At 48.5% G+C, this 26,399-nt stretch overlaps 1 protein-coding gene across 7 annotated transcripts in view; it reads right to left on the reverse strand.

The window, feature by feature from the left end:
• Positions 1–1,174: 1,174 nt before the first annotated feature.
• The window catches only part of MAST2 (microtubule associated serine/threonine kinase 2), a 330,440-nt gene continuing 305,215 nt past the window's right edge, over positions 1,175–26,399 (reverse strand). For 5 of the 7 annotated variants that reach the window (XM_037827341.1, XM_037827339.1, XM_037827344.1 and 2 more), the window contains 21 exons: positions 24,589–24,664; positions 22,407–22,616; positions 20,333–20,434; positions 13,675–13,807; positions 12,809–12,870; positions 12,473–12,558; positions 11,866–12,074; positions 10,696–10,834; positions 8,682–8,814; positions 7,739–7,904; positions 7,078–7,179; positions 6,699–6,821; positions 6,414–6,523; positions 5,940–6,091; positions 5,419–5,699; positions 5,113–5,310; positions 4,281–4,507; positions 3,947–4,069; positions 3,361–3,497; positions 3,038–3,231; positions 1,175–2,758 (listed from right to left, as the gene is read on the reverse strand). In XM_037827341.1, coding sequence (XP_037683269.1) covers positions 1,230–2,758; positions 3,038–3,231; positions 3,361–3,497; positions 3,947–4,069; positions 4,281–4,507; positions 5,113–5,310; positions 5,419–5,699; positions 5,940–6,091; positions 6,414–6,523; positions 6,699–6,821; positions 7,078–7,179; positions 7,739–7,904; positions 8,682–8,814; positions 10,696–10,834; positions 11,866–12,074; positions 12,473–12,558; positions 12,809–12,870; positions 13,675–13,807; positions 20,333–20,434; positions 22,407–22,616; positions 24,589–24,664 — 4,492 coding nt within the window. In that variant the 3' untranslated portion in view covers positions 1,175–1,229. The remainder of the gene's footprint in view (positions 2,759–3,037; positions 3,232–3,360; positions 3,498–3,946; positions 4,070–4,280; positions 4,508–5,112; positions 5,311–5,418; positions 5,700–5,939; positions 6,092–6,413; positions 6,524–6,698; positions 6,822–7,077; positions 7,180–7,738; positions 7,905–8,681; positions 8,815–10,695; positions 10,835–11,865; positions 12,075–12,472; positions 12,559–12,808; positions 12,871–13,674; positions 13,808–20,332; positions 20,435–22,406; positions 22,617–24,588; positions 24,665–26,399) is intronic. The other 2 variants (XM_037827342.1, XM_037827340.1) reach the window with 1 other exon arrangement.

Genomic DNA, 26,399 nt, shown 5'->3' on the forward strand with positions numbered 1-26,399 from the left:
ATGAAGAGCCACAGGTGCATGAAGGGCCTGGCCAGTGGCCCAGTCATTTTCCTCTCTCCAGGTGGTGCCTCTCCTTTGGACTTAGGCATTGGACTGTGGATAATCAGTGCAGGCTTGGAAATCCTGCATCACTCCTAGCCTTGGCACAGCCAAGCTCCCTGCTCCTGGTGCCACCTCCCCACTCCTGGTCCCAGTTTCCTCCCTCCTCCCTAACACACTACCTACCTACTTAAAAGTGCAACTCTAGCCACTGGGGACTGGACATCTCAGCAATATCCATCTCTGGCACTGAGAGAGATCCGATGATAACCCAAGAAAGGCTCACTGGCTAGAAACACTAAGGACTTGTTACTAAATCTATTCTAGCCTCAGCTGGCCTTTCAGCATTTTAACAAGTTCTCCCTCCATTTTAAAACTCTTTCCTCTCTTAGATTTTATGACTCTCTTCTGGACTTCTCTTTGTTCTGTGTTTTTGTTTTTTTGCCTGAAATATCAGTGCTCCTCATTGTATTACTATGGATATGTTACATCGATGACTCAAATTTTACCTTCAGTCTAGGTTTCCCTACTGAGTTCTAGTCCCGTACATTCACTTACCTTCTGGATGGTCCACAAGCACCTCAAATTAGGTACACCCAAAGCTAAACTCTTCACCTTTCCCTTTTCCACCTTGTTTCCTGGCTAAGAAGCATTCCAAGTTAGAAACAAAAGGCGTGACTTCTGGTTCAAAATCAAGTCTGCCCAAACTGTATGACTGTGGCACATTACTTAACCTCTGAAAGCCTGAACATATGAGGTGGGAATATTAGTTGCTAAATGGCTTTCTTTGGTTCCCCTTCACTTCCAGAAAAAGTCTAAACTCCAGGAAGACTAGCCTAACCCTCAAGACCCATTCTCACTTTGAATTTTTTTTAGTTTCTTTCATATACCAGATATAACATATATACTGTGCTCTTTGCTTGAATATTCTTTCTTAAACCAACCTCCTTTCTCCTACCCCCAGCAAAGTACTACCTATCATCATCCTTCAGGTGTGAGCTTAGCATAGTCTCTGGAAAGCCAAGCTTGGTTAGATGCCTCTCCTCTGAGGGTGGAAACTGTCTGTATTCCCAGCAGCAACAAAGGACCTAAAGTACGTGTGTTGAATGAAAGAAGCAAGCAGAAGACACAGAGATGGTTTCAGGAACGTGTATTACACAGGTCTGAGTGCAAGCAATGGCAGACAACTGCTATGTTTGCTTTAGAAGCTCATCAGGTGCCAATGCCAAGTCCTGATGCTTTTGAGGGTCCCCTGGTTCTCGGCCTCTCTGGAGCAGGCTGGGCCCAGGTTCCTGGGTATGGGGGCAGCCTCTGCACAGAATGTCTTGCCTACTGTCACCTGAGGCATCAGGCACTTTGATGATGCCCAGGGCTGGCTCCAGCTCCTCCTCCTCTTCTTGTGGACACTCAGGCTCCCACAGCCAGCTGCGGTTGGAAACCTTACAAGAAGGTGAATGGGCCAGTCCAGGAGCACTGGATGGCTGTGACTTCCCCTCCTGCTTGGGAGACAGGTTCTCAGGATGGCCTGGAGCTGTGGTTTTCAAATTCTGGGTGTTGGCTGGCCCAGCTCCCATCATTGCCTCTCTGTGTGAGGATGCCCTGCTTGGGCCCTCAGCAAGGAATTTCCAGGACCATGGGCCTGGCTCCCCAGGGGTAGAGGCCATGGCAGAGCAGCTGGTGGGGCTATGCCCTGTAGAGCTGGGGCAAAGTGCTGTTAGTGCCTGGGTGAGGAGGTGCTGGGGCTTCCAGCAGCCTTGTGCAGGGAAGGGGTCTGTGGGTCCAGCCCTACCCAGGCTGGGGGCTGGTGAGGTGCTGGCAGCCTCCTCAGAAGCTTGTGGGCTCCCAAGCTGCCCCTGGGGGGCTCTGAGGCTTTCTATTCTGGGAGGCCCCAGTGTGATTCCTGTCAACAGGCCTGGGACCACTGGGCCCTGGCTCCTGGGGTCACCGGGCAAGAAGGCATTCTCTCCCCCACCTTCTGCTCCTCCTGGGAGGTGATTCTGACCCACTTCAGGGTCGGGTGCCAAGCTTGAGTCTTGTACACCTCGGCTGTTCTCAGGCCCCTCATCTGTGTCATCCTCTGAGGAGTCTACCTCGTGGATGGCTTCTTGTTTCTGCAGCGATTCTCTCCTCTCAGCCCGGTCCTGTCGGAGGGTGCCCAGGGCCCGTGAGGGAGCAGGCTGCAGCACCCCTTTCCCTGGCAGTGCCCCCTTCCCAGAGAGCACACTCCTGGTCCCAACTACCTCCAGAGGGCTGACTTCTCTGGGTGGCAATTCCTTCTTTAGCTCAGGGTAGGGCAGATCAAGGCTATGCTTATGAGAAGCGTTCAGCTTCTTCTCAGAAGCAGCAAGTGCAGCTGCCAGTTTCTCAGCTGACTGTACCCTCTTAAGCAGTGGTGAGCGGGGTGGCTCTGAACTCTTGGGCCGTGAGAGTTGCCTGCCTAGGGGAGGTGATGAGTGAAGTTTGGTGGGAAAGGCCTGGGCCCCATGGCCAGACAAGGGTGATGGGGAACGCTGGGGTGAAGCTGCCGGTGGAGGGGAAGGGGTGTGGGCCAGCGGTGACAGTGGGATGCTGCCTGCTGACTTGCGCCGCGGAGAGCGGTACTGGCGTTGGAGCTTGGGTGCCAGACCATGCAGGGAGCTGGGACGTGTGTGTCCAGAGCTGGCTGGGGAACTGGGCACGCTGGAGCTCGGGGAACTGCTCTGTGATGAATTCCCTCCCACTTTAGACAGACAGACAGACAAAGGGAGAAGGGAGAACAGTGTTAGTGGTTAGAAGTGACTGAGCTAGGCAGAGCCTAGCTCTGGAATGCCTCAGGGCCCCAGGATAGTCAAGGTCACACACCGCTGGATTACAGCTGCCCCCTACCCCCAACCCTGCTGGACCTTTCGGGGTGGGGAGGCTGAATAACATTCAGTGGGGCCTGCGAGAAGCACAAAGGGGTCAGGCACTTCCCTGCCTCCCGGGGTTGTTTCTGTGCTCTTCAGAGAGCCCTTCGTACCTGAATGCACAGCATCGGGGGTCGCCCGGTAGCCCTGAGTGGGAGATCGGGGGGAAAGGTTGTGGCTGTGTGTAGGAGAGCCTGGCCCACTCTCCCCTGAGGACAAGGAGCGGTTGAGGGAAGAAAGGCTGCGGCTGGTGTGGAGCAAGGATGCCTGCTTGGTGATCTTCCGGAACAGTGAGCTTCTTTTCCTGCTGCAGATACAAGGGCCAACAGAATTGGTACATGGGGCTTAGTGTATGCTGGGCCCAAGACCAGGGAGCCGAGCACACACTAGCACACAGGTGGCCCACTGTAGACCCTCTGGGTTAAGTGCTGCTCACCTTTCTTGCCCATCCTTGCCCCGGCTCTGCTTGCTCCTTCGGGCCATCTTGGCCTTGTAGCTACCCTTCCGAGCAGGCCCAACCTTAATAGATGTGTTTTCCAGGGGAGTTGTTGAAATAGACACCTTGTTTCCACTCTGGGGAGCAGAGCACAAACCTCAGGCTTAGGCAGTGGCCATAGTCTTGTCCTGCCCTACCCCTGGGTGTGGCTATACCACAGCTCCAGCTTCTGCCCTTGCACCAACATGCCTGATCCACAGACCTGTCTTCCCTCTTCACAAGTTAGGAAGTGGCTCCCACTGGAGCCTCAGAGTGATCTCGGGTAGGAAGATAGAGAAGAGGCTCACCTGTCCTGTTCTCCAGTTCTGCCCACAGCTCAGAAGGATCCCAGGCTTGGGTCAGTGAGAGTGCTGACTTCTGGAGAAAACCCTTTGCTGTGGCCAACCCAAATTTTGTGTGTACTTGTATCTGTCCTCAGTGCCAGACGTGTGTGTGCCCAACTCTCCTACTCCCTGAGGGCCAGTCACAGACTCACGAGGCTGGTGGTATTCAGGGACCACAGCAGGCAGCCATACCCAGCACTAACCTTGAGGATCAGCTCCACCACTTCTGTGTGCACCAGCCCATGCACAGGCTCCCCGTTGACGTGGGTGATGAGGTCACCCTGACGAAGCCCTGCCTCACTGGCTGGACCTCCATCCTCCACGTGCTGTTCCAGGGAGATAACAGTCCTCAGCCTGAAGCCCGAGCAGGAAGGATGGGGACTGGTTCTCCTCACCAAGCTATGACCCTTCCACCCCCACTCCTTGACTCCGGAGGGTAGTATGGGCAGAGACAGATGCAGGGGCAGGCAGGCTCCACCAAGGGGAAGGTACAGGAGTGATGAAGCTAGAGACACAGGTCTGCATGGCCAGACATACCCACACCATGTGGTGCACAGTGTAGACGTCTGAGTCACCCATGTAGACGCGGATAGCCCGTAGAGTGAAGCCATACTTCTTGCCAGCTCGGTGGATGATGATGGGGGGCTTCAAGCTGCCAAGGGCAGGCGAGAAGTCCCTGCTTGGAGAAGAGTCCCTGGACGAGGGGTTGGATGACTGGGAATGTGGGGACATAGGACTGGCCAATGGAGAGCAGGTGTGGTGCTCTGAAGGAGGAGAAGCCAGCACTTAGTCCAGCCATGTGCCCTGCCCAGGCCCCTGTCCAAGCTGTTGACCCCAGAAGCAGCTCTAGTCACAGATCCTTAAGCCCTCTCCTGTGCCCTCAGAGACCCCTGGGTGCTGGTGGTGGGGAGTAGCAGCTGACATTTATTGAGTGCTTATTATGAATCAGAGACTATATAAGCTCTTCATACATACTTAAACATCAGATTTATCCTATGAGGTTGCTACTATTAACATCTACATTTTTGACAAAGAACTTGAGGCTTAGAGGGGTTACACAACTTGCTCAAGGTCAAGAGCCATTTAGTGATGGAGCCAGTATTTGCATATAAGCTGTCTGCCTACACAGCCTGGCTGGGTGCACCATGCCATCCTGCCTTCTGACACACGCAGTCAGCATCAGACAATAGTGCACTCCTGGAGACCTCTAGTCTTGTGACATGGGGACTCACAGTGACCACAGTCTCTCGATGCTTACACCTCTACACACACACACATACACACCTGCCACACACAGACCACTTCCTGAGCCCACAGAGATACCAAGAGCCTTACTGTGAACTCTGCCCTGATTTCCCAGGGGCCTCACCTGCAGGAATGAGGAGGGAGAGGGCTGTGGCTGAGGCAGATTTGATCACTTTGTTGACAGGGCGAGTAGTGTGCTTCTCTACCGAGTCCCCAGAGAGCAGCCGGTGGCGGGCCCTGCGCACAGCCAGGTCGCTGATGGCCTTGGCTGTGGCTCCCGCCACCAGCTGTGGGGCTCCACGGCCTCTTTGGGGCTCGACAGCTGTGGGTCCAAGAGAGCAGTGAGGTCCGCAGTGCTGCTGGGCCTCCCTCCCGGCCTGCCTCCCTTCAGCTGCCCCGAGCTCAGGCCCTTTGGCCTGTGTGGCCACACCTGGCCTGGAACCACTGCTCTGACCAACGGGATCCTCATCCAGCATCAGCCACCGCTCCACAGGCTGTTCAGGGACAGGCCCGGAGACCCCTTCTGATGGGGGTGTCTGGAGCCATGTGCCTTCCTGTTGCTTCCTCCTGGGCGTGCTGCTGGTCTCCTTGGAGCCCTCAGGGAAGCGGGAAACATCCTGGAGGCCTGAGCAGCGGCGTCGCACCGTCAGTGGAGGGCTTGAGTCACTCTCCGTGTGGGATGACTCAGACACCGACAGCCGCTTCCGTAATCTGTGAGACACAGGGCTGGGGTGAGAGGGCCCAGGCTGTGACCCTCTCTCGCCCAGCCTTCCTTAGGGGCACACGAGGGTTATGGTCATGGAAGTCTTCTCCTTAGACACTGCCCTAAGGAATCTCCCTCGTAATGCCCCCTCACTGCATATGCATCTCTCCCACGATCTGTGGTAACTGATGGATGGCTATGCTGCACCCCCCAGCCCCCACCGCCCCGGGTGAGCTCTGGGTGCTCACATCTCAGGGGAGCCAATCACCCAGCTATGGTCTCGGCCCTTCAGCCCTGCCAGACCATCTGAGCGGTCCTTCTCCTCACTCAGGCTGCGCTTGGTGGGGGGTGGTGTCCGGCGCTCCTCGAGCAGTGACAGCCGTTCCATGCTACTGTAAACCTGTGGGCACAGGGGTGTGCTGGGGATGGGCTCTGACAGATATACCTCCCAATGAGAAGAGTTATCCTTGATACCAGAAACCCAGGAATTTGAGCCAGATTTTTCCCACTCCCTAACACATACCAGTTGAGTATTTGGGGAAGCAGCTATTCTGCTGGTGAGACCTGACGTCACCCCTGGCATCTCCTATGTCAGGGCTTGGAATGGTCCTAAAGGCACCTGACACACCTCCCCCAGATCACCCTCGGTGTGTCCCTTGACAGGTCTTCCTCCTCCAATCTGCTATCCCGTTCCTCCCAGTGTGGGCCTGCCTCAGCTGCACCTTGCTGAACCTTGGAGAGCAGGAAGAGAACTGGCGGATCTCAAGGCAGCCATCCTCGCTCACATCCTCCTCGTCCTCCGAGTCCACATGCTGGTATCGCTCCGAGCGGGCTGGGCCAAACAACCAGGACAGTCCCTTCAGAGGCCCCTAGTGGTGGCCTCCCTGTGACCCTATCAAACCTCATGAGGGTCCCAAGAAGTTGCTCCCGATGCCAAGGTTGGGGTGCACAGGCATTTCTGGGGCAAACAGGAGGCCCCCATCTCACTTTGCCCCACCCTGCCTTACTGTCAAAGTAGCTGGTATCATCCTCTGACTCCAGCTGAGGAATAAACTCAGCCTTCTGGCGAAGAAGTCCTGTCCAATCCAGATCCGTAAAGAATGGGTGCTGCTTCACTTCACAGGCACTGCCTGTAGACAGGGTGGGCACAGGCAAAGGGGTAGGATAAGCTGGGTGGAGTCCAGGTCAGCAACTGAGAACCCAGAGCTTGAGAGGCTGGGCCCAGAAGTCTTGGCTCAAGCACCCTCCTTTCTGCTTCCAGGGAGCAGGAGCTTCAGGACCCAGAGGGCCACCCACACTTGGAGCCTGAACCTCCAGGCTGCAGGGACTCAGCCGCCCTTTCCTCCCTTCCACAGTGGTGAGAAAGGTCAGTGGGGCTGGTCCTACCTGTGCCCAGCCTCTTCAGAGGATTCTGGTGGAGCAGTTTAGAGGTGAGGTCCTGGGCATCTGGGGGCAGTGCCTCATCACCCTCAGGCCATACAATCTCATCTGAGGAGTCACCAGGAGTGAGAGAGAGAGTATGAAGGAGTGGGTTAGAGAAGGGGCTCAGAAATTGGGGGTAGGTAAACAAGAGGGTCCCAGGAAAGTTTAAGGGAATGCAGGGATAGAGGGCTTGGCCCAGAGCCCCTGAAAGCCTTGCCCGAGGCCCCAGTTCCTTAAGTTCTATAGGTCCCTCCCCTCCTAGGGGTGTCACACACTCCAGGTCATGGTCTGCAAAGCAGTGACTTCTCTGTCCTGAAGCACCAGCTCACTCTGCCTTTATACTGCAGATACACACACACACACACTCACTCACATGCACACAGAACTCACACTCACAAGATAAGTACCTATATAACATGTACACCCAGGCACACATGAACACAAACACAGGACCAACCTCAGGAGACACAAAGGGGCATGTGCACATACACACATCTAAGATGCAAACATACCAAGCACACACACACGAACTGAGAAGACCTCAAGAGCCTCACAGGTGCATGCATAAATCATATTTGTAGGTCCAGATTCTGCCTCCCGAGTGGGCCACAGTGATGGTACCTACCACTGATCACTTGCCCAAAGAGCTCCTCCGGAGTGTCTCCAAAGAAAGGAACGCAACCCACCAGGAACTCATACAGGATTATGCCCATGGCCCACCAGTCCACTGGCTTCCCATAGCCCTGGCGCAGGATCACTTCAGGCGCAATGTACTCCGGGGTCCCGCATACCTGAGCACAGAGAAGCCAGACTAGCTCAACATTCTGAGGCAGCTCGCCAGCATGATGGCTGGAGGGGTGAGGAAGTTCCCACTTCCAGAGCACAGAAGTCTCCGAATAAACACTCAGCTCACCTTAGTTAATGAATAGGATCGACAGGAGTACCAGGCAACCAGAGTTGGAATTATTCGTGGGGTGAGTTTATGCATTTTCTAATTTAACCACAATGTCTAATTCTAACCAGGAAGCACCCCTCTGAGCTCTCAACTCCTCCTCCCAGCATGCGGTCCCCATGCTGGCCTCTGCCCTCCAGCCTCCCAATAGAACAGACCCTTCCAGTCATGAAACTTCTACAGCGACTTGAGAATAGTCACAAAAATGTCACATCAGGGAACATTCGGACACCACTGTCAGGAAGCTGGGCCACAGGACAATGGAAATTTTGAGCTGTGTTCCAAGAGCAACAGGCCCCAGGAGTGCCTTGCCCTGGACTCTGGCTGGGAGGTTGAGGACGGATCTCACATCAAACTCTGTGAGTGTCAATATTTATATGACCTATTTTCTTCATCCCTTGAGGAGGTAGATGGCTTTGGTTTTTAGATCCATATGATTCTCAAAACCTATCCTGTTTTTCAAGACCACCTCTCTCAACGCCTCCCTGGAAACAACAGGTGGAAAAGCCAGGACTCCTAGTTTTTTGATACTGAGCTACAGGGTGAGCATGCGGCTTCAAATCCTTATTTTAAGTCCTGGAATTCAACCTCCAAGGTCCCAACTCCATTTCCTTACCTGCTTGTCCAGGAACTCCCGAGCATCCTTTTCAATGTGGCCTTCATATAAGTTTGTTGTCAGACTCATGAGGCCAATTTTAGAAAGTCCAAAGTCAGTGAGCTTGATGTGCCCCATGGATGTAATCAGGAGGCTGGGAGATCAGAGAAACAAAATTATGGAGTTAATCTCTGGTTTTCCAAAAGTGCTGATTTTTACATCTGCCAAACTCTTCCACAAAGTCTGCTATGGGGTTCTCTGAGACATAAGCAGGGTAGCTTCATCAGGGAGACCAGCAGCTGTGAAAAGTATGCAAATAGCTCCGGCTTTGTGAGCACAGCATTCTGTACAAGCAACTGGCCTGCCCTGAACCCATTCTGCCCAACTTCAGTTCTTTACTGCCCTCCATTGTATCTATCCTGGGGGTAGGTGTCAGCCAACTGAGAGAGACTTCCTTCCCCAGAGCCATCAGCCTCCACCTAAGGCATTGCCCTGACCACTCCCAGTTCCCTCTTCTCACCTGGGTGGCTCACAGTACCCCTAATTTCAGAGAGGGGACAGGGGCACAAATCCTGTTGCATGTCCATGGGTGATCTTAGGAGAGTTGGATGGGAGAGGCTAGAAATAAGATCTCACAGGAAATTATCTTTCTTCTCCCTTCACATATTCTGCCTGAGCCATAACAAAGGTTTCACCCCACTACCCCTTTATTCTAAATAAGTACTTCTGGCCTTGACCTCCTTCACGGGTGGCCCACTGCTCTAATGTCTTACCACAAACTCAACTTGTCCAGAATAACACTGTACCTCGCAAATGGTTTCTGTTACTTACTGAGCTTTATCATAAGAACTTTAAATATATTCTGGCCTTTAAAGATTTTACAGAGTAACAAAGGTAGGTTTTATTATCCCTATTTTAGAGAGGAAGAACATGAGGTTCAGAGAGGTTTAATTAGCAGACCCAAACTCATGGAGTTAATAAGCCCGAGTTAATAAGCCGAGTTAATAAGCCATTTGAACCCAGGTGTGTCCAAGGCCCAAGCCATTTTTATTACAGAAGATATCCCAGACTCCTTCGGCTCCTTCACTTTGCTTTCCACTCCTCATCCTCAACCTTGCCTTTTCTTTTCTACTTCCCAACACTATCTCTCCTCTTTTCTCCATCCTGACTCTTTCTGATCTGGTCATGCATTATTGTTTTTGGCCTGGTCTACTGCACTGGTTCCACTGTCTCTTTCCTCTGGCAGAGTGATCTTCCTAAACCTACAACAAACTCTGAGCATGTCATTCCATCATACTTTTGGTCAACAGGCCCTACACAGGCTTTCTAAGTCCCTTTAAAATAAATCCCCAATTAAAACAACAACAAAAAAACAACAAAGAAAAACTCTTAACAAAAGGACCTTTGATGATCTAGCCCCTGCCTATCTCTCTAGTCTTACCTCTTGAACTGACCGCTAAGTGTGGCCATGTTATTGTGCTATTTGTAGTTCCTGAACAGGTCGTGTTCTCTCACACCCATGGGCCTTTGCAGATCCTGCTCCCCAACTTTAGAAAGCTCCTCCCGCCTTTTTCCTCCTGACTAATCTCTGAAAAGCAACCTAGACACATATGTTATATTTCAGTCTCCCACTCTAGACTTAAGTTCTATAGGCTAGGGACTATATTTATATAGTTATGTATTTCCAGCCCGGAACATAGTGCTTGGCACAGAGTAGGTGTCAGTCATGTTGGGGCATTTGTTCAGCCATCTACAAGATGTGATTTTTTTTGTTCCTGCCTAGTTTCTTTTAACAGGGCTCCTCAAAGACTCTTCACATCCTGAAGCCTTCTGACGCCCTGCCAGACCCTGCTGGCAACAGTCTTTGTGCCTGGGGTGGTCAGGGGGCCAGAGTACTCAGCCCAGGTGGACCCCCTCATGGGCACTGTTTTGTAGCAGCCATTCTGGGATACATTCACACATGCTGTATTGCCTCCATTTATTGAGGGCCCCAAGAGGGAGACCCTGGACGAGGGACCCAGAGAGTTGGGCATACTTGTCAGGCTTGAGGTCACGATGCACGATGCCATAGTTGTGCAAGTACTCCAGGGCCAGCACAGTTTCCGCAAAGTACAGGCGCACCATGTCCACAGGCAGGGCCCCGATGTTCTTCAGCAGAGTGGCACAGTCTCCCCCTGCAACAAGCCCAGGACACCATGAGGGAAGGACCCTGTTTCCTGCTCTAAGTGGTCTCAGGGCTCACGGTCTCTGAGGCCCCAGAGGAGGTAGCCTCATGGAATAATCTGCTGCTGACCTGGGTGGGAGAAAGCCTGTAGAGGGTGCTGAAGGCGAGGTGAATCTGTCAAGGGCATAATGTTTGGGCCAGGGAGGGAGGGAACCCAGGCCTCTATGCCTGTAAGTTGATTTAAAGGGGTAGGACAAAGTAATTTTAGGATTGGAATCCTGTATGATGGAAACACTTTGAGACTTCAGCATTTGTTCATTTATTTCCTTCCTGTTGGCTTTCCTTTAGTTTCTTAGTAAAGTAACACTGGAAAACTCCTCGCATGCACCCACTGAATTAAAGGAGGAGTTCTGTTTAGCTTCAATTTCAAGACCTAGGCAGAATACCTTGGAAGGTGCACACAACAGTGAGAAGGGGAGAAGGAAGACCATTGGCAAAGCTGCTGCCCCTCTTCAGAGCTGTGTCCCATGTTGCTCCTCTACCCCAGCCCTAGAGCATTTGCATGGTTTCAAGGGGTGCCCACTGCACAGCCATCTGCTGGGGCAATGGTTTTCCTTTCTTCTTCAGGCCCAGAAGTAATCCTTCCAGCACCAACTTGGGGCTTTTGTGGCTCTGCTACCTCTTTTGTTCTTGTCTGACCCTAGCAGTAGAGGGCATGCAGGGTTCAGGGGTGCAGGATTCTATAGTTGCTGGGGTGCTATACCCTGTCCCAGCATGCCCTCCACAGCACCTGACCTGGGGAACCCTCACTGTAGTTACTGCTCCAGAACCTCTCCCTGTGAGAAGCAGGGAAACTTGTGTCCACCATGGCCAAATGGTCTCTGAGGTCCTGAGGCAAAAACCAATGCCAAAGGGGGCTTGGGAAGCTGGCCCTGAAACTTCACCCTTACACAAAGATGCTAATCCCAGTTTAGGACCAATTCTGAGATTGTGCCTTGGCTTTCCCCCAGGCCCCCTCCACACCCCCAATTCCTTTAATACCTTCAACATACTCCATCACCATGCAGAGGTGGCGCTTGGTCTCAAAGGAGCAGAACATGCTGACCACAAAGGGGTTCTCAGCAAAAGTCAGTATGTCACGCTCCACGAAGGCCTGTTGGATCTGGTTCCGCAGGATCAGGTTCTGCTTGTTGATCTTCTTCACAGCAAAGCGCTGCCGGGTGGATTTGTGCCGAACCAGGAATACGGCCCTGGGAAACACAGCCCAGCCCACCACCCACTGGCCCTCAGCTCCTGAGCTGTGCTCTGTGGGGTGGCCAAACTGCCTCCTCACACCTTACAAATGCACAGAATAAGAAGCAGGGGTGAGCTTATCAATGAGAAGCATCTGGGCCCACCTCGCCAATAAAGCTCTTAAATTTCCTGACCGACAGAGACCTGATATACCTTGTCCTGAAGACACAGCTCAACTCTTCCCCAGAGTTCAGGGAGAGGAGGAGTGCTTCCAAGAGGGGTGGGAATCTTGCCTGGGAAAGGATCAATGCCAAGTTTTGGAGGAAACTGAGGACTGGGCATCATCCACTTCCAGAAGGAAGAACCCAAGGGCTGACTCAGCTCCACCCCACCACACCCCGACCCCTGCCTTTACCCATAGGCTCCATTGCTGATGAGCTTAATGGTTTCAAAGTCCTCTTCAGAGGGTGTCTTTTTAGTTGGCAGAGAAGCCCCACGGCCCTAAAAGAACAAGGGAAAAGGCAGGAGGCAGATATGCTTCTCAGAGCCCATGTGCTTGGGAAGCTGTGGCTTTCAGCCTTGCTGTAGTCTCCTGCCTCTTCTTCCCCAGGAGCTGAATGACTTCTCCGACAGTGTTCGCAAACCCCCACTCCCCCATCCCTCTTTCTGATGCTGTCTTAAGGAGCACTCACAGCCATTTACTTCATAGGACCCAGGCTCCAGGGTAGTGGAAGGAGCTCAGGGTCTTTACCTCAACTGAATCATCTGTCTCCGGAGTGTCAGGGCTGTCATAGCTGCTCAATTGGACCATTTCTAGAGACAAAGCAGGGACACAAGAGAAAAGTGTGCATAGCATGGTCAGGCGTCTCAGCAGTCCCCTTGGATCACAGCACAGGTGCATGCAGGGTAGGCATCTATGCTCTCTGCATCAGCCTTGGAAGCAAATCCAGTCCTGTGGCCCTATCCTCAGGGTACTCACAGTTTTTGGATCAGGAAACAAACCCAATAATAGCATCACCCCCATTTCTAAAAGTCTAGTACCATTCACAGGGCCTGGCAGATTTTACAAAGCTTCAACCTTGGGACACTTCCTAGAAGGCAGGGTCCAAAGATGGGCTCTCAGTCCCCATCCTGTTGGCCCAGTCTCTGCTCTGATGGATGGGGTTGAAAAGCGGAGAAGGTAGGAGGCAGAAGACTATAGACTGGGACCCTGGAAGGCCACCATTTGTGTGGGGACCCAATCTGAAGCCAGAAGAATGGAGAGATCCTCTGAAACCCTGTGTTGGGACCACTCCAAAGATATAGCAGAACTTGTAAAGTGGCCATCAGAGAGGCAAGCATGCAGGGGATGTGGCCATTTTTGAAAATGTCATCCTTTATTTTGATCTTGAGGCTCTAATTCCAGTCCAGCTGGACTCAGAGCAGTCCAGGGAGGGTAACATCAGGCAGATGTGAACAGCAATTCCAAAGGAAAGGCTGTTTCATGACAGAGAACACAGAGTGCCTCCTATAATGGCCACTTGAGGCCACGTTGTGTCCACTTCTCCAAATGGCTTCCCTGCTGTTAGGGCTTGTGGGCTGTGCGGCATCTTGAGAGCCACCAGGAAGCATGCTCACCCTCTAGGGGATCCCGTGTAAGGCCCAGTTGGCTAATGATGTAGCGGGGAATGTCACATTTAATCCCTTGTCCCTCTTTGGCGTGGCCCTCAGCTGCTTCTAACAGGTGGTAGAACTCTTCAGGGTCAAACTCCTGTACCAGGGAGAGAGGTAGTCAGTGGTGAGAGCTAAAGGTGGAGGCTTTAGCCTCTGATTTTACAGCATACATCCAGAATGGGTTGATGGGAGGCCCCCACCCTCAAATACCCAAAAACATCCTGATTCAGGGATCACGAGGATGGGGACAAAGCTGTCTCAGAGGTTACCTCCAGACTGGGCACCTAAGCATATGCGGCCTTCCCAGAAATAAGGAACAGAGCTTTTGATTTCAAGAGCACTTGGACTATTCACCTGGTCCCAAAACTTCCCCAAGCCAGATGGCGTTGTCAGACATGTTCATGTGCCTAGTCAAGACTAGAACATACTCAATTACAGGTCACAAGAGCTTGGACTCACAGCCCTGGACCATGCATGCATGAATGCCTTCGAATATTTACTGAGCACCTCCCGTGTGCTAGCGGCTGGAGATCCAATGTGGGGAACAGAGCACGATCCTTGTCTGCATGGAACACGTAATAGTGAAGGTCCCATTTACTAAGTGCCACACTCTGGGCTAAGCCCTTATAAAGCTCTATGACCTTGGTGAGGAAATCAAGGCTCATGGAGATGAACTGACTTGTCCATGGTTACAAAGGCAAGAAAGAACAACAAACCAGCATTCAAACCCAGACATGACTCCGAAGCCTATTTTTAACCAAGCATAATGTTCTTTAGGGAGAGGCCCTCTGTTCAACCACAACCCCAGCCTTCACTTTGAACTTGGCTTTCTTCCCCTCTAGTATCACTATTCTGAAGAACTTACACTACTACCTATCTGGATATAACCTAAACCAACTTGATGTCCTTTTAACTCTTCATTCTTCCTCAGCCGCCCTGTAGTTGTCTACCTCATAAATACCCCTCTAATCTATTTCTTACTCTCTTTCTCTTGCATGAATTACTTTAAGTGCTTCTGCACTGATTTCCCTGGCTCATCAGGCCTGTTCCACCGATCCATCATCCATGTTATAGCCAGAGTAATCTTTCTTAAAAGTAAATCTGATGAAATATTGTTCAGAAATAAACAGGAACAAAGAGCATACTATATGATTTCATTTCTATGAAATTGTACAAAAGGCCAATGTCTGCATAGTGAAAGAAAGCAGAGCAGTGGCTGCCTGTGAGTGGATGGTGGGGTCAGTAGTGAGAGTTGAATGCAGAGGGGCACGAGGAACTTTGTGAAGTGTCAGAAATGTTCTCTATCTTGACTGTAGCAGTGATTATGCAGGTATTTATATTTGTTAAAATTCATTTAACTGTACAGTCATTATATATATACATTTTAGGACTCTGACTGATCAAAATGGTGGAATGAGATACTTCAGGGCTCTGTTCCCCCATGGAAGCTCTGAACAATCAGCAAGAACTGCCGGAAACATTTTCCTCAAAGCTCCAGAAAACAGTTAAAGGACTGCGGTAACAGGGCAAGTGCCCTGGTAGGATCTCCCGGTGGCCTGGCTGGCCCCACCCCTCCCCAGCTTGGTGCAGAGCCAGCCTGCGCTTCCAGTGCAGATCCCCATCCCAGTTCCAGAGGGATCAGTGTAACCCTCGTGCACATACTGAGAGCATGTATGTCTGGCACAATCTGTCTGGTGGCCCGAGGGACTAGCTGTCCCAGAACTTGCCCTGTAGGTGGCTCAGGGAGCTCTCCTACACAATGCCGAGAGAAGACAGTCAAGTGGCTGCCTGGGACAAAGGGTTGCTGGCTGGACATATAATGCAGTGCCAGGGTCTATGAGCAAACAGGTTCCTAGGGAAGAGGGGACATTCATAACCATGTAAATGGGAGAATTCCTAGGGAGACATGTGCATGCCCCAGACAAGATACATGCATAGAAAGAGAAAGAGACTCAGATATGTAACAGTATAGCTCTCCAAAACAGTGACACAAGACACATGCCTCTATGCTTTGGCCTAGAGCTATTGTCTAAGGTCACTATTTGGATAAGCCCTGAAGGAATGCATTTGCACAGAACAATCTGCAAAGACTAGGAAAGCTGTTTTCCTTTTTACCTTCTCTCTCTCTCTCCCGCCCGCCCCCCCATGTCTCTCTCTCTCTCTCTCTGTCTCTCTCTCTCGTTACTTCCTGGCATTCAAGGAAATCTCTGTCATAACTGTAGCCATTTATAAGCTTATGAAGCAGAAACTTCAGTCTAAACTCCAGTGATAACACATTAAAGTATTTATTAAAAGATCCAGGTTTCAACGAAATATTACAAAACATACAAAGAGACAAGAAGTAATGGCCCAGCCAAAAGAGAAGATTAAAGTATTAGAAACCATCAATGAGGAGGACCAGGCCTGGGACATACCAGACAAAAATATTCTCAAACAGCTAAAGGAAAATGTCCTAAATATGCTCAAAGAGCTAAAGGAAACATGCTAAAAGAACTAAAGAAAACCAGGAAAAAGATAGATGAATACAAATAGAATATCAATGGAGAGATGGAAATTATGAAAAGGAACCAAACAGAGCTGAAGACCAAAGTAACAGAAATTTATAATTCCCTTGAGGGGTTTAACAGCAGATTGGAGCTGGCAGAAGAAAGAATCAGTGAACTTGAAGACAATTGAAATCATCTAGTCTGAGAAGGAGAAGAAAGAAAGAATGGAAAAAGTGAACAGAGCTTGAAGAACCTGTGGGATGCCATTAAGCATACCAATATTCCCATTTCAGAGTCCCAGAAGGAGAAGAAAGAGAAAGGGGCAGAGAGGATCTTCAAACAAATAATGGCTGAAAATTTCTCAAATTTAAGGAAAGACATGAATATACACATCTAAGATGTTCAACAAACTCCAAGCAGAAAAAACCCAAACAGACCCAAGCCTTGGCTTATTATAATTAAACTGCCAAATGCCAAAGATAGAATACTGAAAGCTGCAAGAGAGAAGCACCACATCATGTACAAGGGGGCCTCAATAAGATTAAGAGCCAATTTCTCATCGGAAACCATGGAGGCAAGAAGGTGACAATGACATAATTCAGGCGCTTAAAGAAAAAAATTGACAGCCAAGTTTCTGTATCTGGTAAAACTGTTTTTCAAAAATGAGGGAGAGGTTGACATTCCCAGATAAACCAAAGCTGGGAATTTGTCACTACTACACTGGCCCTACAAGCGATGCTAAAGAGTTCTGTAGGTTGAAAGGAAAAGGCAAGAGACAATAGATCGAAGCCACATGAAGAAATAAAGATCTCTGGTGAGGGTAATGACATGTATAAATATAAATGCCAGAATCATTATATTATTAGTTTGTAACTTCACATTTTACTTCCTATAGAATCTAAAAGGCAAATGCATAAAATGTAATGATAAATCAGTGATTTGGGACTCACAATGTATAAACATGTAATTTTTGACAAGAACTATATAAAGGTAGAGGGCAGAAGGGTATAGGAACATAGTTTATGTATACTATTAAAGTTAAATTGGTATCAAAGCAGATGAGACTGTTACAGATTTAGGATGTTAAATTTAAGCCCCACTGGAACTACAAAGATATTGGAGAATGTGTAAGCTCACAGAGACAGAAATTAGAGTACTGGTGGCCAGAATGGGAGGCAGGGAGAATGGGGAGTTAATGAATAATGGGTATAGGGTTTCCATTTGGGGAGGTGGGAAAGTCTGAGCAGTGTAAGGTGGTGAGGGTATCATAATACTGTGAATGTGAATAATCCCACTGAATAGTGTGCTTGGGAGTGACTGAGATGGGGAAGTTTATGTGTATATATGTTCCCACAGTTTAAAAAAAGGAGTAACTAAAGAGACATCGGAAGAAGAAAAAAATCACTGCAAATTTGAAATGCTTTATTTTGATACTGTCTCAGTTATGTTTGAGGTCAAAATTGCCCTTCATGCAGCTGGTATCACTGGGGCAAAAGTAAAGTTGGAAAATTAAAGGGTATGGAGAGATAATGCTTGGCTAAAGAAAAAGAAGAAGCAGTTGCTGAAGGAAATTGAAGGCCGGAGAAAAGATTAGAAGGAGCTCTGGCTGAAAAATATAATAATATTGCTGCTTTGACTGATTATTATTTCCCAGTTGAATTGGGTCTCTGAGGGAAAAAATACAGGCATCAGTGGAGAACTGGCAGGTGACACGAACACAAAGATGAAAATTCAAATGACACAGATGATGAAAGTCTCCCAGGCAAAAAGTGCCATACCAGCAGCTGAGGATGATGTGAAGCAATTAAAATTTCAGCTGAGAGCCTCAATGTCCATTAAATGTAACCTGAAAAATGTAAAAAGGAAGATGATTGCTACTTATTGAGGTCTGCAAAAGCTGAAAAAAAGTGGAATGAAGAACCCTAAGGCTGAAAGTACAGATTCATGACCAAAATCGATGAGCAGAGGATGGCTGCAGAAGAGAAGCTGGAACTAAGAGTATGAATGGCAGGGAAGCCAGAGAAAGCCTCTGTTAGCTGCAGAGGAAAAAGTGAATATGTCTGTAGAGGAGGTCAAGATCTACAGGCAAAGAAATGAAGACATGGAACAAAAACTGCAGCAAGCAGAGCACTCATTTAGACAACAGATCACTGCTTCTCACGAGGAGAAAGCTCGTGACAACTGTCTCAGAGCCCGTGCTTTAGAGAGCGATGACTGAGCAGACCAGGGAAGCTGCCTACTTGAAACAGATCGGAAATAACCCCAAATAAGAAGTCCCAAGGGGGAAAGCAACTTTAAGACACCAATGCTGAGAAGACCTGACGCACAGGCCTCTCCATCGAGAGACCTAGGACCTGGAGCCGCTCCTGTGAGGAAGAGCAGCTCAGGAAGCTCATTCCCTGCTGAGGAGAGGACAGAGCGCAAGGGAAATACGGCTGCCAGAAGGAATCCTTTCCCAGGACCGCCCTTCATGTACCACCCATGGGGGGCCTCTACCACCAGTGCTGAGATAGGGCCACCTCCTCCACCCTGGGGGCCTCTTGGGCTTCGCCCCCACCTCCACCTCCTCCATTTGGATAAACATTTTGACATCTGAAGAGGACCCTCTGCGGTGGTCAGCAGGCTGAGGCTAGGAATAACCTCAGAAAGGTGTCAGATCTGCATTACAGCTGGAAGGTTTTCCCTGTCCAGTCCTGTTTCCTCCCCCTTTAATCTTTCCTAGGTGTTACCCCCCAAAAACTGCTTATTGCCCTAAAAAGAGAGAGAGAGAGACAATGACAATTAAATACAATACATGATCCTGGGTGTGATTTAACAAAGGAGGAGAAAAGGCTCAAAGGGACATTATTGGAACATAATGAAAAGAAATTGGAATATAGACTTTATATTTATATCAATGTTAAATTTCTTCAGCTTCATAATTGCACTTAAGGTGATGATGTAAGTGAATATCCTTGTTCTTAGGAAAAGTACATGGCAGTATTAAATGTTCAGGGAGCATGATGTATACATCCTGTACTCAACTGTTCAGAAAATGGATTGACAGACAAATAGATAGGTAGGTATATAGGTAGAATAACATGACAAATGTGGCAAAATGTTAAAATTGGTGGATGTGGGTATCTGGGTGGTAGGGGTATGTTGGAGTATCTGTGTGGGGCTTGTATTATTTTTGTAACTGTCCTGTAAGTTTGAAAGCTTTTCAAAATGGTTTAAAAAAAGTGATATATTTTATTGTATGTAAACCTCAATAAAGTTGGTTAAAACAAAAGCAAACCTATCATATCATATTCTTACCTAAACTTGTTGATGGCTCCAAGTGGCGTTAAGGATGAAATGCAAGCTCCTGAGCCAAGAACCCCAAACCCCCCACGATCTCTCACAGCCTGTCTTCCAGGTTTACCCCTTCTTCAAACATACCCTGAGCCCCTCCATATGTACAGTTCCCTAAAAATGCTATGCTCTTTCTACTGCCGAATGTGTACTGCCTGGAAGGCCCTTTCCTAGCCCCTTACCTGGCAAACCCATATTCATCCTCCAGGTTCCTGAAGAAGCATCATCTGCCCCAGGAAACTCTCACTGAGTGCCCAACCCAAGGAGGAATAAGCACTTCTTTCACCATGTTCCTGCTGCACCTTGTACTTGCCTCTTTTGCAAAACTTCTTACAGTGTTGTAACTATTATTATATGTCTTATACTTCCTAACTTCACTACAGAGTAAGCAACTTGAGATCACAGACTCTGCTTCACTCATGTCTGAATCTCCAGGATCTGGCGTGAAGTAGGTACTCAGTAAAGTGTGGCTGAATGGTTACATGAATGACTCAACTTGTGCAAACTAAATTCGCCTGAGCTCCTTAATGCTCCCTGCCCCCAAAGTGGCCGGAACACTGTTGTCTGGGCCTGTCCCATGTCGGGTGGGCCAGATAAGTACTTTTCCTTGCCACACCACTCACCATCCACTTTTTCTCATGGGGGCCCTTTTGGTCCTGCAGTGCTTGCATAGCATATTTAAATAAGGACTTGAGCAGCAGAATTGGCAGTGGGTACCACCACAGTTTTGCCATCAGCAGGATATTTCCTCTACGGCCCCTCATTTATACCCTGCTCCAGCAACCTTCCCAGAGTCCACTTACCAGGCATTCAAGGAGACGAGCTGGGCGGGCAATGACAATCATCAGCTTTTTCACCAGCTGCATCACAAAAGCTACCTCAGAGCTCTCTGAGCGCTCATGAGCCTGCAGGGAAGACAAAGATCACTTAAGCTATCCATTGGCCCTGTGAGGTTGGACTAAGCAGAACTGGGCTGGGCACAGCAGACTAAAGGGAAAACAATCTGATAGTACAGAGATTTGTAAAGCAAAGAACCCCAAGTGGGCTTTGAGAGAAGGAGCAGGTTGCTCTTCAGGAAAAATCTGAGTGTTGGAACACTACATGACACCAAGGAATATCACAAGGATACTCAGCTTTACCTCCTCCTCCATTCAACAAGCTTCACTTATCTTCCAGTCCCCAGTTCAAGGAGCAACTCTCAATGGAGACTTCACTAATGTTCACTTTTCTATCCTAGACAGACTGTAAGGAATGAAGACCACAAAGCAAGGGAGTGATATGACCAAGTAAGGATTTCAGAAAGATCATTTTGGCTGCAGTGTGAAGTGTACACTAAAGAAGGCAAGCCTAAAAACAGGAAAACCCATTAACAGGCTACTGCAATAATTGGGATGAAAAAGACATAAATCAAGGCAATAAGAATAGTGAGAAATAGACTTGGGCCATTGCAGACATAGGTGACTAAATAGCCCAGAGGGGTAGAAGAAGCAGGATTAGAAGGTAGCTCCAACTTCAATTTTACGGACATAGTAAAGCCATTAAATGAAATAGGAAATATAAGAAGATAAATGGTTTAGTTTAGGATAGGTAAAGAACATATCATATTGGTTTTAGAAAAAGAACAGATGGAAGGAAAAGTAAGTTCAGTTTGGGACTTAAGAGAGCATGAGGTACCTATATTTGCACAGCCCAAGAACTTTTCCCTTTTGTCTGAGAAGTGCTCTGGCTTGTTGGAGCCACATCTGTATTGTTTGGCTACACCTTCCCCTTTCCTTCCTATCCCCAATAGCTGACCAGTGTGGATCCAAGCTGGGTTTATTAGATTCCCTTTCCTAGGAAATTAAAAATGGATGGAAAGACAACTGTTAATATCAGTGTGGCTAGACTGTATAATCTACTCTTGGATGAAATGGGATGGCCATATCTACCACAGAGATAGAGAAAAAGAAACGGAGAAAATTAGAAATGAGAAAAGGAGAATGAGTACTTCCTGGGTTTCCCACAGGTTCTGGTTCCTAGTTCTGACCTAGGTAAGGCCTGGTTGGATTCTTGTCTTCATCTCTATAAGACCCATACTTTTTATTTTTATAATTAGTTTTCCTTTACTGCTTAAACATACTCTGAGTCCTATTACTTGCAACCAAATAATACTAATCAAATCTGGAAAGTCAAAATGGTAGTGTATAATAAGCAGCTGGGTGTACCGACCTGGGGCTAAGGAGGACAGTGAGGGGGGCCACCAGCTGTGGGAGTCCTCGCCATTTCTTTGCTAACTAACCACATGGGAATAGATGAGGCTGCCCAGGGAGGAAGTGGAGAATGGAGAAAGGAGAAAGAGGAGAACTGACACTCAGGGTGGTGTCCTGTGGAATACCAAGATTTAAGAGATAGAGAGAACAACGTCATGACAACCAGAGGGGAAAAGGTTCAAGAAGAAGTATTATGTGGAAGTTCTTTAGAGAGGTAAAGAAAGATGAGGATATTATTTTATAATTAGTTGCCTGCCTCTACAGCTACACAGCAGGGCCTCGTGGGTAGAGAGGCTGTGTCCTCTTCATTTCTTCCTTCACACACTAGGCCTAGCACAGTGCTTCTTATATAGCGGATGTACTTTGATGTCAAGCAAGGTGGGACAGAGACTTCTCTTGGTAACGCAGGGGAATGAGAATGACTGAGTCCATCAGCACCACACTTGGGGATGGGACCTGCATACTAGCAAGGAAATCTGCAGGGAGTTTCAGGCCTGACAGTCACCCTAGTGGTGGCAAGCAGGCTGAAAAGACTGGGAACACCACTAATACCTTTACCTTAGCTTGGAACTAATAATCTCCTACCATGTGGGGGGTTTCACCAGAGCCCGGGTACAAGGACACTCACATCTTGCAGCAGTTTTTCTAAATTCTCTTGAAGTTCGTAGAAGTAATGTGAAGTAATGAGGCCACTCTGAGATTTATCCAGGCAGTCTCGGGCCATCTCAATCACCTGATGATGAATAAAGCTCAGGGCTCCATCTGCCAAGGGCAACACACTGTCTGGAGTGTCAGAAGAAATGAATTCCGCTAGTCGCTCTTCCATTTGTGCTGTCGCCTGGGAATAAAAGCAGGAAAAGTGACACTTCCCTTCTAGTCCCAGCTCAGTTGGAACTAAGCCTAAAGGACCTGGTAACAGCCTAAGTATGGGCTCCACATGATCCTGGCTTCCTGATGTTGCATTTGGGGAAATCAAATGACTGAAGACATGAAAAAATCACCTTCAAGTTAAGTCAGAAAGCCTTACATATATGTAAGGCCTTCTCTCACCTGGCCTTATCAATCTCTCACCATTCTCTGTAGGGCATGTACTTTTGCTTTCTTGACACTGAAGTATTTTCGGTTCTTCTCCTTTACTCTGCTATTTCATGCCTCTGTCTATATTTATTCTGTTCCATGTGTGTGGCCTTTTCATCCTGTCAAGCCTGCCTGGAAAATTCCTATTCTTTCCCCTAATCTCAGATCAAGTATCATCTCTCCTTTAGGAAGACTGATTCTCCCATGCAAGTCTCCCATGCAAGCCAGGGTTTCCTTTCCTCAGTGCTCCTACTGGACCTCCCAACTATTAGACTTATTGTACAGATGCCACTTTAACCTTTCTTTGGACTGAGAAGTTTTTCAAGTCAGAGTTTGTTTACCTCTTACTTAACCTTGGAACCCAACTGAGCTAAGCAGATTTCACTGTTCACTGAAGGTACAAACCTGCTGGGTCATGGACCCCAAGTTGGGATTGTGTGTGTGTGTGTGTGTGTGTGTGTGTACGTGTATAGGAATATGGGTCATGGACCCCAAGTTGGGATTGTGTGTGTGTGTGTGTGTGTGTGTGTGTGTGTGTGTGTGTGTGTGTGTGTATGTGTATAGGAATATGTCTCTGGCCTGGATCCCTAGCAGGACAAAATGGGGGTCTGGCTCAGCAGCCTCCTAAGGCCATAACTTTGCTCAGTCCTGTCAAAATGACAAACATCAGTGAACAAGTTACTTTCTGGAACTCTGCATTCCTTTCTTGGCCACTGGTTGACGATTTCTGATTCCCAATGCATGTTTAAGTATGTGTGTGTGTGTGTGTGAGAGTGAGAGAGAGAGAGAGAGAGAGAGAGAGAGAGATTGAGAGAGACTACCCGAGTCTAGAGAAAAGGATGCTCCCAGAGAAGCAGGGAACCATACATGGTAGTCTCTAGATAGAGATGAGCAGGTAGACCCAAGAAGGTCTGGACTAATGACAGCATCAATTAAAAGCTGGTGTTGGGTTCTGGACAGAGGTTGAAGAAAGAGGCAGGAACAGGGCCTATATTTAGAAGGCCATTTCAGAATGTAGAGGCATGCAGTGTTCAAAAAGAGATGCAAATAGGAAAGAAGGTCCTAGTTCCACATATGAGGGGGTTTATGGCCCAAGCACAGAGCTGTGAAGTCCATTTCTCAACTCTCTCAGGACAGCAACCTACCTTCCTCCCTCAGCATTTTCCTACTTGAAAACACAAATCCAAATGTTTGGAAGCAAGGTCTTGCTCTTCCACCTTCCTATTCCTTCTGGCCCATTTCTTCCCAGTCCGGCATACCACTGTCTGTGTACTGTCTGGTGCCTGGTGATGAGGAGCTACTTAAGACAGTTGTATGAAAGAAGGTGCTACCAGAGGGCAAATCTTGTTTTGGCAGGACCCTGACTTACGGATCCTGATGTGCACAACTGGAAACAAAGTTTCCAATTCTTTCCTTTCCCTTTAAGATATAGGGAGATACTTTTTTTTTGAGATACCTGTTTGTCATTGCCTTCAAGATACCTCATTTTTTTGAGTGGAGAAATACAGATTCTGTAAGTACAATTCCCAAACTTATAGTCTTCTGCCTTTTTCTCAAGCAGTCTGGAAGCCCCTGTGCTTCTATCCTCCTCTTGTGTGCCTTTCTGCTCTTCTTCTTGATGACCTCTGGAGGCTGCATTTGATACTCTCACCCCCTAAGTCTTCCCATTGGGGTGGGCCACGGTCCTCCATCCTCAAGGGGAGCCATCAGTCTCCTTTTAAATGGATCCTTACCTTGGGGAATCTTTCTTTGTACACATGATTCATCATTATTATTTCATTGTCAAAGGAAACTGGGGACCGTCCAGGACTAAATAAGAAAGAAACAATTGTGTTATTTTAGTTCTTTGTAACTATTAAAGAGAATGATGCCCCCCACCCTCCACCCCCAGGACCCCTGGCTTCCTTATGTCTTCAGTAACCCACTCAGTCCCACTTCAATGAGAGCTGAGTTCCAGAGCCTTCCTTATTCCTTGAGCTGTCAGTGTACCTTGTTTGGTTCAAAATGGTGCCATCTGCAGTGAGGCTACCTTCTTGCTCCTGCAAGAAGCTTGGTTTCACAAAGACCCCTGGAAAGGAGGCGCCTACTCCTGAGCCCACCGGTGGCCTTCCTAGAATGAACATCCCTAGGACAGGACCCTCTGTGTTTTCTTAGCTTTGGCCAGAGGGGTTAGGCATAAGCCAGCATGCTCTAGGAATCAAATCAAACAACCATCAAAGCAAAACACTGTGTACACCTGTATCTTTTTCAGACAAGCTGTAGCCAGATGGGCCTCTGACCTGGGGGATGAATGAGGCCACTTAAACCTATAACAAGTTATAAGCCCGAGTTATCTATAGAAGGGAACAAATATGGTTTTTAGCCTTAATTTATTATTTTCCCCAGTAATCTAAATCTTTCCCTCTGGCTCAAGTGTGGTTACACCCCCTTAGAGGATTCCCAAGCTTGAGCTACATGTTGAATGGATGGTTGCGTCCTGCCCAATTTGGTGCCCCTGGCATGTGATCCCAGCTGTTCCTTCCTGGAGTGGGCTGCACTGATGACATATTACCTAGTATTTAAGAGTAATCCAGCTGGGATTTCCCTGAGCATCAATGTGGTCCTCTCAATTCAAATGGCCTAAAAGGTAACTTTTATGTGTGGGTTGCTAAGACCACCAAGATTCAGGTGATCCCTGTGTAAAACAAACAAAAAAAGGCACTGGGGACTCAAGCCCACTCACCTGTATTCTTGATCCTTTGTACTGGAGTCCCAGTCATCATTTCCTCAAACTATGAATCTGAACCAGTCTTTGTGATCAGGTCCAGCTCACTACCTGATACCCACGGGGCCAACCTCACTTGGAATTCTTCCTGGGGGTTCCCACTCCCTGGGCCTCTGCCCTGCACATGTTAGCCAATTCCTTACTTCCCAGGGACCCTGGAGCGCTAAACTCAGCCACTAAAGCCATGCTCATTATAACTTCCTATCGTATCCTTAACCTGGAATTCTGGCACAGATTTACCAGTAATGCCAAAGAGAAGAGCCAATTAATCTAAGGAATTCACAGATAAGTCAACTGTTTACGTTTGTTTGGTTCGATGAAGGTTGAGTGCAGGTGATTCAGGGAAATGAGCTCGACTCAGATGCACACTGAATTCTGCTTTTGAAATGGGCTTCTTCCCCAAGTAAGTCACTTGTGTCTTTAGCATCAACTTAATTAGCTGGCTTGGCTCACAGACCCTGGGCCTATCAGCCAGTTCTGCAGCCCAGGTAACCATCAGAATCCATGATATCACTCCTCTCCTTTTACTGCATGGAGTCCTAGAAGATATTTCTACTGTTAACTACTTTTCCAAGGAAAAAGAGGGGCCACTTGATGGCATCATCACAGATCTTTTGGGGTAGTGGGCTGAGCTATATCCAAAGACAGAAAAGGCTTGCGCTCCACTGTACTTGACTCATTCGAGCTGTGCTGAAGTGCTATGTCAGGGGTGGGCAAACTATGGTCCACAAGCCACAAGTAGCCTGCTGCCTGTTTCTGGAAACAAAATTACCCATTGTC

Source organism: Choloepus didactylus, chromosome 2, assembly GCF_015220235.1.
Source record: "Choloepus didactylus isolate mChoDid1 chromosome 2, mChoDid1.pri, whole genome shotgun sequence".
Classification (NCBI taxonomy): domain Eukaryota; kingdom Metazoa; phylum Chordata; class Mammalia; order Pilosa; family Megalonychidae; genus Choloepus; species Choloepus didactylus.